General features: G+C 38.3%; 1 protein-coding gene across 1 annotated transcript in view; it reads left to right on the top strand.

Moving 5' to 3' along the window:
* Positions 1-392: 392 nt before the first annotated feature.
* dctn1a (dynactin 1a) overlaps positions 393-13,359 on the top strand; it is a 33,940-nt gene continuing 20,973 nt past the window's right edge. Inside the window, exons 1-4 of the mRNA XM_079445834.1 lie at positions 393-550; positions 6,973-7,224; positions 8,663-8,744; positions 8,856-8,887. Of these exons, the coding sequence (XP_079301960.1) occupies positions 6,997-7,224; positions 8,663-8,744; positions 8,856-8,887 (342 nt within the window). The 5' untranslated portion in view covers positions 393-550; positions 6,973-6,996. The remainder of the gene's footprint in view (positions 551-6,972; positions 7,225-8,662; positions 8,745-8,855; positions 8,888-13,359) is intronic.

Genomic DNA, 13,359 nt, shown 5'->3' on the forward strand with positions numbered 1-13,359 from the left:
TTAATCAGGGTTTGTATGAACACTATATGTGGAAATAAGTTTCTTGGTTATTTTGCATTTGTTGTAATTGAATTGTATTGAATGTGTTGACGTTTTGTTCATTAATTAATAATAATAATAATAAACAAAATAATAAAATAAAATAAAAAGTGGTCGGACGCAGCTTCTAATGACGTCATTGTCCCGGTCGACGTCCAACTAACCGGAAATATCTGCAGCCAACGCCGTTTAAATTAATTAATATATTGTTTTAGAAAAGTACATATATATATATATATATATATATATATATATAGCGAGACACAAAACTGATCACATACATGCGTTATTAAATGTGAAAAGTATATTCGATCACGGCTACGTGGCCGGAGAGCGGAGTGATCGGACCAATCAGAGGCATCGCGGAGCATTACGTGACCCGATCAGGAAGTGAAACGCTGTTCAGTGTCCGGAGCGCTGCTGTCCGTTAGCTATTCGTTCTGACCTGCAAACCTTACAAACGGCAGTCCATCCGCGTCGAGTCGCTGTCTGTTAGAGGTGTCATCTACAGGTAAGCGCGCGATTAAACCGCTCGTTTCCCTGACAACAGCGGCGGTCGCCGAGGAAACGCTAGCGCGAGACTGCGCCCAGTTTAGCGAGACAAACACCGCTATAAGAACACATTCGACTGCTCTGAGGCGTTTAACACGAGAAAACACCGCTTTAAGAACACATTCAGCTGCTCTGAGGCGTTTAAGTGATTCCAGCGAATACTACAGACTCTTCAGCGTCAGACAGACCAAACATGACGGTGTTAGCATCACAGCTAATGCTAACTGATCGGCTGTTGTTGTTTACACGTGGACAGGTTTATCTGCACGATCTCATTGTTTACAGTTGAGCTAAAATGTCTATTTTCACTGAAATATACATTTGACCGTTGTTTCTTTCAATAATTAGTGCATTAATTGCAGCATTGAGCTTCAGAATGAAAATATCATTCATCCCCAAAACCAGAATCAAACATAGGCCTTTATCATTATATAACCCTGTAAACTGCCAATAAAAACTATTATAATGATATTGTGTTATTGCTTCCTCTGCTAAGATTTTTGATTGTTCATATTTGTCTGAAGAAAGATAAACGTGGATTGTGCTGAAAGCCAAAATATTAGATATCATGGCAGTATATTTCCGGAGTAAGCCACTGTTTTGTAGGGGAGGGTCGAAATGATAATTTTTACCTCAGATTTGGAGCCAAATTACAGGAAGCAGCATTATTGTTATTTTACACAGAGATTGGTAGCTCTTTAGACTTTAGCAAGCTTTGTTTCATTGTGTCAGTAGTGACCATTCAAAAATGTGTGTGGTTTCTCAAAGTTTGCATGCCTGTAACTCAAGAAGTGTTAAAGATATCTGAAGATCATTTTTAGTCTGTGGTTGTTGTTAAACTTTTCTTTTAGTATCTTAATTTTAAGGCCCTATGGTTCAGTTTTAGAGATATTGGGATCTCAGTTAAAGATGCATCGCTGAAGACCAAATAATGTTGAACCTAGAAATCTCGTTTCCTTCTATCAAAACTATAGCGTACCTGTCTGACAAAAATATGATTTCCCAAAGTTTGCATGTCTGTACCTCAAGACGTATCAAAGATATCTCAACAACATCCTTTTAGATTCTGGTTCTTAACAAACCTTTCTTTGAGTGTCTTCATTTTTAAGGCCCTATATGGTTCAGTTCCAGAGATATGGTGATCTCAGTGTGGCTCCATGTCCAAATAGTTGGGTTTAACCCGTTTTCCGTGGTTGAAAACAAAATATAGGTCGTTTTGCATAGAGCTGATACTTATCTTTAAAGAGCAAACAAATAATGTTAAAACTAGAATAATACATTTAGTAATAAATGGTGTGATGTTAGGCAGCTCTCTCGATGTGGTCCAGTCATGTTTTTGCCGCTGGCATCAGTCATATGACAGTATATCTAGAGCACTCAGTAGTCGGCTTTATAAACGTCTGTGCTACGGTTCGGGTTTACTCTTGAAAATCCAGAGAAATTAAGCCAAACATGTCCATGGCACGGAGGAATTCATGCACTCCTCGGGTGAGTGAGTAAAATTATGGAAATAGACGTAGGGCTTACGGTTCATACATTAGTAATTGAATTTGACAGCTTGTTTTATAAACACAACCTCAGATTTGACTGTTGAATTCCTCCTTTGTTTACTGGTTATTTGTTCATCATGTGGTTGATCTTCTGTAATGTGTAATATTGAGCTTTGTTAAATGCAAGCTCACCGTGTTCATAAGTTGAAGATGCATGTCGATTCTCCGGTTGATTGATTCATATTTGGGTTGAGCTGGTGAACCTCTGGAAGCTGGAGACATTCAATCATGTGAAAGACATCATCCAGATCAGAGTAAAACATTGTGGTCCAGTAGAGGTTCATCTCCTGTTTCGTAGTTCTTGATCATACAGCAGGTCTCCTGAAGTGAAGAGAGTTGTAAGGCATGTGATGTTGAGCTCCGAGACTGTGGTGATCAGGTCGGTGTTGTACTGAAAGGCCCTTGCTGTTTTCTCAACAGAGATCGTTTTGTTTGGAAAAGCACATGACTGTTCCTAAGCCTCATCTGGCACCAGACCAAAACCTGATTCGATATCATCAGTCTAAGCCTTAAATATGAAATATTAAAAGACAAAGCTAAAATAATATCAAAACACAAAAAAATTTTTTTTTTTTTCATTTTCCTTTTTCATTTTAATTTCAGTTAAAGGTTTAGTAATTTAGCTTAGTTCTCTGCTTTTTAAATTTTTATTATATTTTTAAAGTCTGGCCTTTAGGGTAAACATACCTATTAAACTCACCAAAATCTACTTTGAGACAGTTTTAGTGCACAAGATATTGGTTTCAGTACAAAAAGTTATGTTAAAATAAAATATTAATCTCTCACACAAAAATATTTAATTTGATTTTAAATGACAAAAGCATTTCAATTAAGATATACATCATTAAATTCAGAAGGTCTGGCCGGGTACGTTTCTGTGTTCTTTAAGCACACTGCTGTTCTCATTAAACCCACATCAGGTTTCATTAAATTCTTGTTTATTTTAAGCAAGAATAATTGTAAAAATATATATTTTTCGAAGGTACAAAAAAAACAGAACACTAAAATGAAGCAAAGCATTCAAGTCGTGTGATTAAAGCACATTGAAACATCTACTAGTCCACTTTCAGCTAAATAACACATTCAACAGTCAAATAAAACAAACCAATAACCGTTTGATTCATGGGGGTGAACACAGAAACCTGCCTCTTATTACATGGATGTAAACTTCTCTATAGTCTCTTACGGCTGGTTGAATGTTGCCCTGATTTCCACAGATTTCCCGTCTGGAGAAGCTGATGCTAGTTCCCAAAGATCAGAGCCAGTCTGCAGATTTGAGTCAGAATCCATAGAAAATCCATTAACTTGACTTAGTGACCACCATCAGTTAATATTTAAAGACTGTTTATGACGCATTTACAGAAGAGAGCACACTGAGCTTATTTCATGTAATATTTATTAAAATGACAGGATTTGAGCTAAATGCATGTCTTGGTCATGTATTAAGTTCATACATATTTTAATATGAACAACTATTATTAACAATATTTATGAAATGATACTTTTTCTTATTGATGTCACACTTGTACAACCACAGACCAGCAATAAACTGTTGATTTCTAATATTATGGATGTAAAAGTACAAGCCAGTAATGCCTGTGCAGTAATATATTAGCGTAGCACACGATCTTATCCAGCTAGCCAGCTAACTGTGTTCTGTAGCGTCTGATGGAATTATGTCCCACAAGTTACAGGTTATAATATGCAGAAGTCTGAACATTAATCTCTTAATTATATAGTAAGTAGTGAAACTTACCCAAAATAAAGACTTAAACGTCTAAAAACGCATATTTAAGGGGCTCCTCTTTTGGAGAGTTTTCCGACAGCTTTCAAGATGTCCGTCAGACAGAGAACACATGGAGACCCTTATCTCAGCGTGCTATGATCTGATTGACTTCAAATTATAGGAGGTATATAGTAACAAACACATCAGTTGATTAAGACATCAAGTAGGATAATAAATTACTTTTCCTTTTATAATCTGATCTTAAATACGGAAGTGTGCTTAATGGGTATGTTTACCCTATAGTTTTTATTAGTGCTGTTAAATGATTAATCACATCCAAAATAAACATTTGTGTTTACATAATATATGTGTGTGTATTGTGTATAGTCGTGGCCTAATGGTTAGAAAGTCGGACTCGTAATCCAAAGGTTGCGGGTTCGAGTCTCGGGCCGGCAGGGATTGTAGGTGGGGGGAGTGAATGTCCAGCGCTCTCTCCACCCTCAATACCACGACTGAGGTGCCCTTGAGCAAGACACCGAACCCCCAACTGCTCCCCGGGCGCTGCAGCATAAATGCTGCCCACTGCTCCGGGTGTGTGTTCACGGTGTGTGTGTGTGTGTGGATTTGTTCACTACTCACTGCTGTGTGTGTGCACTTGGATGGGTTAAACGCAGAGCACCAATTTCGAGTATGGGTCACCATACTTGACAATACGTCACGACTTTACTTTTATATTTATTATGTATATATAAATACACACACACACATAGTAAATATTTACACAATATATTTATATTCTTATATTTTGAATATGAGCACCGTGATGGCGGCACGACCAACGCTTGGCTAACAAGAGGGGAAAATACACTACACTAACATCACAAAAGCATACACTGCAGCCCCCTTACCTCACATTGGCAGCTCTGACCACTTAACTGTACTACTTAGGCCTGCGTACAGGCCGCGGGTGAGAAGAGAGCCACCCACAGTGAAGGAAATCTGAGTGTGGCCACAGGAGGCCATTTTATCTCTACAAGGTTGCTTTGAATGCACACAGTGGAGCATCTTTAGGGATGCTACAACATCTGGTGACTGTATAAACCTGGAGGAATGTGCAGGAGCTGTGCTGGGTTTTGTAAACAACTGCATTGATGATGTGACTTAAAAAATCTATCAAGGTGTACTACTAATAATCCGTGGCTGACAGGTGAAGTTTGCTCCTTTCTGAGGCGCCGCGACGCTGCATTCAGATCATATTTAACATCTCTCAGCCAGGCCAGTGTACCCACCTGTCTAAAAAGCTGTTATTATTCCACTCCCAAAAAAAGCCCTATCCATCCTCAATGAACGATTATTGTCCAGTAGCCTTGACCTCCAGTGTTTTGAGCGTCTAGTGATGAGTCACATCAGGTCTTGTCTTCCTACAAATTTGGACCTACTTCAGTTTGCGTATAGAGCGAAGCGCTTTACTGAGGACGGCACCTCCACCCTGCTCCACCTCACACTGACACACCTGGAAAACAAGAACACCTACGCCAGGATCTTACTAATGGTCTTCAGCTCAGCATTTAATACAATCTTGCCTCAACAAATGGTGGAAAAGTTGTCGCTGCTGGGTCTGGATTCAGGAGTGCGCAGGTGGATTGTGAACTTTCTGACAGAAACGACAGACAGTCAGTCAGAGTTGGGAGTTTAACATCTAAAACAATAACTGTGAGCACAGGTACACCACAAGGGTGTGTTCTGAGTCCTTTATTGTTCACGCTGCTGACATATGACTGTACTGCCAGCAATCATGTCATCAAGTTCGCAGATGTTGTCGGCCTTATTACCAACACTGATGAATCGGCATACAGGAAAGAGGTGGAGAAACTCACAGCCTGGTGCACAACCTGACCCTCAACACCAATAAGAAAAAGGAGATGGTCATAGACTTTAGGAGGGTTGGCCAACATCACCATCTCCCGTATAAACAGCTCTGAGGTGGACCGGGTCCAAAGCACCAAGTTCCTGGGGATCCATCTGACAGACAAGCTGACTTCCAGAGATAACGCCTCAGCTGTTATCAAGAAGGCCCAACAATGCCTTACCGCGGAAAAAGATACCGCAGCATAAAAACCAGAACAACTCGGCTGTTGAATAGCTTTCTTCCCACAGCAATTAGGCTGCTAAATCAGAGTTTGTGACTTTATTGTGGTTAATCTTTAACACATTTAGAGCATTTTAAATAATTTTACTAGAATATTTGTGTTGTAGTATTTTAAATAATTTTATTGAATTTATATGTAAAATGCACTGAACTGTAAGCTGTGGACGTGTGAAATACAATCTCGTTTCTATGCGATACACCGAAATGACAGTATCAAATTAAATTTTATATGACAGAAAAATATATTTAATATATGAACATAACATGTTTTTCTTAACTATATACATGCATGCAATAAACACACACAGTACACACACATTATGTAAACAAGCTTTTAATTTGGATGCGATTTAGTCACAGTTTATCATTTGACAGCTCTAGTTTTTATTAATATTTATTAATATTTCTTCAGTTTTAATTTGACTAATTTTAGGATAAAGTAAAATTGAGAAATATTGCTTTAAGAAATGCGTCTTTCTGTTTATGTGTGATACAATTATTATTTGTATTCATTATTTTTATTCATGTCTTAGTAATTAAGTTCAGTTTTTTTTTTAAATGTGTCATAAGTTTTATTAATTTTCATTTCACTGCGAAATGAAACATTTTAAATGAAAATAAATGCTGCCTTGACATCTTGGTGAAAAAGTGTTTTTTTTTTTTAATGGCACTTTGCATTCATTTATTTATTTTTTAAGTGGGGATCATACATATAATAACCCTGATTTCCAATACTAATGCATACTGCTGTTGTATAGAAGAGCATATTTGACAGGTAGAGCATTATGTTGAGTTGACATGCAGATTAAAACATTTACAGCTAATGATAATATTGTGTAAAAAGTTCTCAGTTCTCCGGCGAGAGTCGATCAGTGAGGTGAGGTAGTTTATCTGGAGTGTGTGACACACGTGGTCTTATGTATGTGTGTGTGTGTGTGTGTGTGTGTGTGTGTCAGCTGCAGAGCGCTGTGGTCAGCAGGATGAGTTCAGATGGAGGCGGGAGGCCTGTGAAGGTGGGCTCTCTGGTGGAGGTCATCGGGAAAGGGCAACGTGGGACTGTGGCCTACATCGGCGCCACCCTGTTCGCCTCGGGGAAATGGGTGGGGGTCATTCTGGACGAACCCAAGGGGAAGAACGACGGCACGGTGCAGGGAAAACGCTACTTCACCTGCGAGGAGAATCATGGGATATTCGTCAGACAGTCTCAGGTAAGAATCAGACATTTATGTCAATTATAACGTATGACGGAAACGCTCTTTTTCCGTACAACAACACTTAATATGCTACCGGTTTAAAAAAAACAAACGAATAGATATAGTCATACTTCCCCAGTTGAATAATCACAGTACATCATGACAATTGTTTTCTATTACAAGTTTTATGAAATGTTATTTAAATGTGTCCCTGCAGCACAAAAGCAGTCATGAGTAACACAGGTATATCTGTAGCAATAGCCAACAATACATTGTATGGATCAAAATTATACATTTCTCTTTTATGACAAAAATCAGTTATTAAGATCATGTTCCATGAAGATATTTAGTAAATTTCCTACCGTAAATATATCAAAACTTCATTTTTGATTAGTAATATGCATTGCTAAGAGCTTAATTTGAACAACTTTAAAGGAGATTTTCTCAATATTTAGATTTTTTTGCTCCCTCAGATTCCAGATTTTCTAATAGTTGTATCTCAGACAAATATTATCCGATCATAACAAACCATACATCAATGGAAAGCTATTTATTCAGCTTTCAGATGGTGTATAGATCTCAATTTCACAAAATTGACCCTATGACTGGTTTATATCACAGACGAGCTACGCAATATCGCAGCTGAATCGCCTTCGATAATGAACGTGATATTGTGTAGCTTGTCAGTGATCTATGGCTCTGTGTATTCAATGCTGCTCCATTTGAAAGCAGGTGATGGAGATTTACCGCTAATCACGGAACTGGCTTTACTGACGAGATGTGCATGAATATCACATGCGATTTATTATGCAGCCCTGTATTAAACTTAAATGCTTTTCCAGAGGGGATGCTGGATTTCTCTTTTCATCACTCCATAAATCAACAGACAGAAATAAATGCATTTTCACTGTTTTTAGGAATAAAATGTTATATATTATCTAGTGTGAATAATATATCCAAAAACCCTCTGTAGAATCCTTCAGAATATAGAGAGGAATGAACTCATTTAGAGAAAACAGACTTTAATCTAATAGATGAAGTGTAATGAAACCCTTAAATGTGTATTTTGGATGTTTTTTGTTAGTTTTTTTGTCATTAGTCTGAAGCAGAAATGCTGTGACAGCAAAATACACCAACATTTCTAAATTGTCCAGTGCATAAAGTGTTTTATCTGTAGTGTCTCACCGTAATGACAGCGTCCATAAAGTCAAGAACAAAACAACTGAAGCCCAAATGACTCGTGCAGTATATAGCAGAGAAACCGCCTCTGCCACCCAAACCTGTGCTGAAGCATGCACCAATATAAACCAGTCATGTGATGCAAACCTCTCTGTCCTGTGAGCGTCCTTACAGGGAAGAAGTCTTGTTTCCTGCAGGAGACCCTGCTGACGGCGTTCTTCGCCTGAATCCACACAGACAGACCCAGTCATGATCTCTTGGTTTCTTTCTTCAGATTCAGCTCATCGATGACGGCGGCAGCTCTGCTACGTCTCCAGAAACACCTGACTCAGGTGTGGCCAAACTGCTGAAGAAAGGTGCGAGCGTCTCAGATTCCTTCATGCCATCGTATTCACGCTGTGTAAGATGATGTGTGGTGTTCAGTCAACCACATGATGCTTTATTTGTCTCTCAATTCAATATTACAGAAGTCCAGGAGACGCCAAAAGCTGTTAAGCAGGTATGAACCAGTGTTATTAGACTAACGTTTTATACTCTCTTATAGATTTTATTCATATTTGAATATGCTTTTATTTACTTATTTATTTTTTTTTACTTTTTGTTTCCATTTTATTTAAATCTCTAGTAAATTAGTTTTGTGCTTTTGTGATTTTATTTATTAATTAATTAAAATATTATTATTTTGATTTTATTTATTTATTTGTTATTTTGACATTTAACAGAAATGTTGCTTTTGTAATTAATTAAAATACATTTTTGTCTAATATTTGTATTTTATTTCAGCTTTATTTTAATTAGGAAAAAATAAAAAAAAAGATTTTAGAGGTAGCCTTCCAAATAATATTTCAGATATGAGAAACATTAGCTGCAAAATAATATTTTTTGAAATGTGCGAAAATGAATCTTAAAATGTTTAAACATACACACACTGTACCCTCCATAAGTATTGGAACAGTAAAGACAGAATTGCTCTGTTGGCTGTGGAGTCAAGACATTTACAAATACGATTAAAAGATGAATATGAGACAACTACAGAATGTCACATTTTATTATTAGCCGTTTCAACACAGATGTTTTACCAAATAAAAAGAACAGCACTTTTAGAGTTTCATCTCTATCTGATGTGAGCATAAGTATTGGAGCAGTTGCCTCTCAGGTCTTTCTAAGTGATCAGCTGTGTCCTGTTGCATTGATTCTTCAGATATTAAAAGCAGGGAATGTGTCGTATCAGTTATATCCATTACTTCTGTATTCTGAATCCTGCATTCGATGATGACACACAAACCAGGATGAAGATGAGGGAGCTGACTTTGAGAGAAAAGCAAGCAATTTGGATGCTAAAAGAAAAGAGGAAGTCAGTTAGAGCTCTAGTAAAGAGTCTGGAAACCACCAGCGACACCAGCAACCAACAACTACCTGATCGGCTGAGAAAACAACAGTAGCTGATGACAGACAAATCATAAAAGCTGTGAAAATGAATCCTAAAAGACGTGTCTGTAAAATCACCAACAACTTCCAGAAAGCTGGGGTGATGCTCTGACAATCTACTGTCCTCAGGAGACTTTGACACAGAATTACAGATGCTACACAGCAAGATGCAAACCTCTGACCAGCTCCAAAAATAGAAAGACAAGATTAGAGTTTGCAAAAAAGCACAAAGGTGAGCCAGAAGAGTTTTGGAACTGTGTTTATGGACCGATGAGACAAAGATGAACCTTTATCTAAGTGATGGGAAAGCAAAAATGTGGAGAAAATAGGGAACTGCAATGATCCCAAGCATACAGCCTCATCTGTAAAGCATGGTGGAGGTGGTGTCATGGCATGGGCGTGCATGGCTGTCTCTGGAACAGGCCCTCTCAACTTTACTGATGACTTAATGTATGATGACAGTAGCAGAATGAATTTGGAAGGGTACAAAACCATCTTGCCTACCAATATTCAAGAAAATGCCACCAGATTCATTGGGAAGTGCTTCATATTGCATCAGGACAATGACCCAAAACACCCTGCAGTTCAGTCAAGGACTTTATAAGAGCAAAGAAATGGAAAGTGTTAGATTGCCCAAGTCAATCTCCAGATTTAAATCTGATTGAACATGAATTTCAGCAGCTGAAGAGGAGAGTAAAGGCAGAAACTCCCCAAAACAAGCAACAATTGGAATTGGCTGCATTAAAGGCTGAGAAAAGGATGAGAGCAAGAGTCTGGTGATGTCTATGGGTCACAGACTCACTGCTGTGATTGTGTACAAGGGATCTGCTACTAAATAATAGCTTTTAATCTTTTATATCTGCCTTATGTTCAACTGTCCCAATACTTATGCTCTCATCAATGAGTGGGATGAACTCTAAAAGTGCTGTTCTTTTTATTTGGTAAAACATCTTTGTGTTGAAACGGCTAATAATACAATTCTGTAGTTTTGTCTCATATTCATCTTTTAATCATATTTGCAAATGTCTTGACTCCACAGCCAACAGAGCAATTTTGTCTTTACTGCTCCAATACTTATGGAGGGCACTGTATATATGTATCTATGCATGTATAAATTTATATTTAAGATGGAAGTGAAGGTTTTTTGTGTGTGCTTGGCTGTTTTTGCTAACATGATGAAAAGACTCCATCAGCAAAGAAGGTAGATGAGTACTCTGTGGGTTCAGTTCATTTGTCCGAACACGGCATTGCACATTGTTTACATTCACTCTTTATTTTACGAGTTGTTGGCTGTTTTTTTTGTTTTGGTGGTTTTCACTTCTGTGGTGTAAAATTGCAGTTTCCATGCCAGCATCTGAAACACCCACGCACCGAATGCTTGCATGATCTCATGCGGATTGCAAATCATCTTTCCTTGTCACCACTGTCAGAAACCATGCTGATTGACTGATGATAAAGATCTTAACCTTCCAGATATTCTGAGGCGTCACAGAGCAGAGCAGCATCCTTCAGATCAGTTCAGCATGAGGAAAACACTCAGCGATAAGGATTGGGCGTTTAGATTAAAAGATTAAATCAAGGTTTATCTAATAATAATCTACCTGCTCCAAACTTTGATCAACATAATTAGGATTACAAAATATGAAGGTTTTCATTTTAGATTTACATTGTCATTTAGCAGACGCTTTTATCCAAAGCCACTTACGAATGAGGACAATAGAAGCAATCAAAATCAACAAAAGAGCAATAACATGCAAGTGCATAGTTATATCATCAGCAAAATCATTCCACACACAGTGTTTAGAGAATAATCAAAATATCTCCCGGCATCAGCCAAAGTTCCTCATGCTGAAGTTCATATCTGTGACATTTTCATGAAGACCCGTTTCTGCCACAGAATAAAACCAGAAAAGACTTGTGAGTTTATGTCTTGCACCTCTGTTTAGATCCCATAATGCTGTGAGAAAAAAAAAAGTCAGATTTGTAAGAAACTCGGAATTGAGAGAAAATTATTTTCTTTATTTATTTTTATCTCATGGCAGAAATGAGTTTCCATACTTTTGTGGCTGTGGGATCATATTAATTTCCTAAATGCATTTTTGTTTTATGGACACTATTCATTTGCTGCAGATCCTCAGTGTTTGTTCCTCCATCCATTCATGCAGTGTTTCTCTTTCTCTGTTGAAATCTCTTTCCTGCTGGTTTTCTCTTTGCAATCCCCTCAACTGTACCCTCTTCTCTCTCTGTGTTCCCCTGTGTGTGTTTTGTGCTCCTCCTCCAGCCTCCTATGCGCCGTAGTACCAAGGTGAGCCTGCACACCGCAGCAAAGCATTCTGGGAAATGTCTGGGCCAATGTAGGGCCGTGTTCAGGATGGAATACTATTTTTACGGTTTGAGATTCAAATTGGAGGTCACCAAATGAACCATGCAACTAATGTAACACAGTAGCGCCTGGAACAGTTTTCACATGTTATCTGGTGAGATGATTTTCCATCTTTTCTGATGGTTTGTTTGGGAACATGTGCTAGTATTCCCATCCCAACTCAGCTTCGCTCTCATTTATCTGCTTTATTCTCACTTTGACTGCGCTGAAGTGTTCTCATTAGCATTAAATCATTTATATCAGTAATATTATCAATTATTGAATGAGAACACAACTTCAGCGGAATAACGAGACTTTTCTCTAGAGCTGCTTTATAGTTGAATTGCATTTGTTTCATAATTGACCAATTTTGCATCGTCAACGCTGTTATTGAACTGAATTGGAACCACATTGAATCTGAATTGATCTGTATAATGATGCTGTTGATTTCTGTAGAGCAGCTGGAAGTGAATTAGTTTCATAATTGATGACTTTTGCAGCATTAAGACGGTTATTTTCCTGTTTATCTCTGTGAATCTGCGTGACTTAATGATTAGATCATCTGAGGTCGTCTAGCACCCGGTGTTTTAATGGTAACAAGCGTGTGTGTAATGTTACGTGTTGGTGTCTGTATGTAGGCAGGTGTGTGATGTTGTTTAATGTGCCTAACAGTGGCTCACACCCGGCCGTCTGTCCAGCTCCAGCTCCCTCCCCTCTCTCATCATGGTACGTCCCAGATCTCAAACCCTCTCTGAGCGGGAACCACACACTTCTGGAGACCCTCACCATTCATCACAGCATCGCTGGCCCGGTTTACAGCTGCACTCAGTACAGGTGTTCAGTAATTAATACGGAACACCATATTAATTACCATATTAATGGTAACTGTAACATTACTCCATCCATACGGAAGATCAGGAGGAGTGTGTTTCTTCATCAGGTTTGTAGAAATGTGTCTCAGCAATGGATGCTCTGCAGTGAATGGGTGCCGTCAGAATGAGAGTCCAAACAGCTGATAAAAACATCACAATAATCCACACCACTCCAGTCCATCAGTTAACATCTGGAGAAGACTAAAGCTGAAACAGGCTGTATTGGGGCACCATTGACTTCCATAGTAGGAAAAAGAAAATACCCCAGAGCTGCTCTGTTTTTGACTTTCTTCAGAATATCTTCCTTTG

This window comes from Barbus barbus, assembly GCF_936440315.1.
Source record: "Barbus barbus genome assembly, chromosome: 2".
NCBI lineage: Eukaryota > Metazoa > Chordata > Actinopteri > Cypriniformes > Cyprinidae > Barbus > Barbus barbus.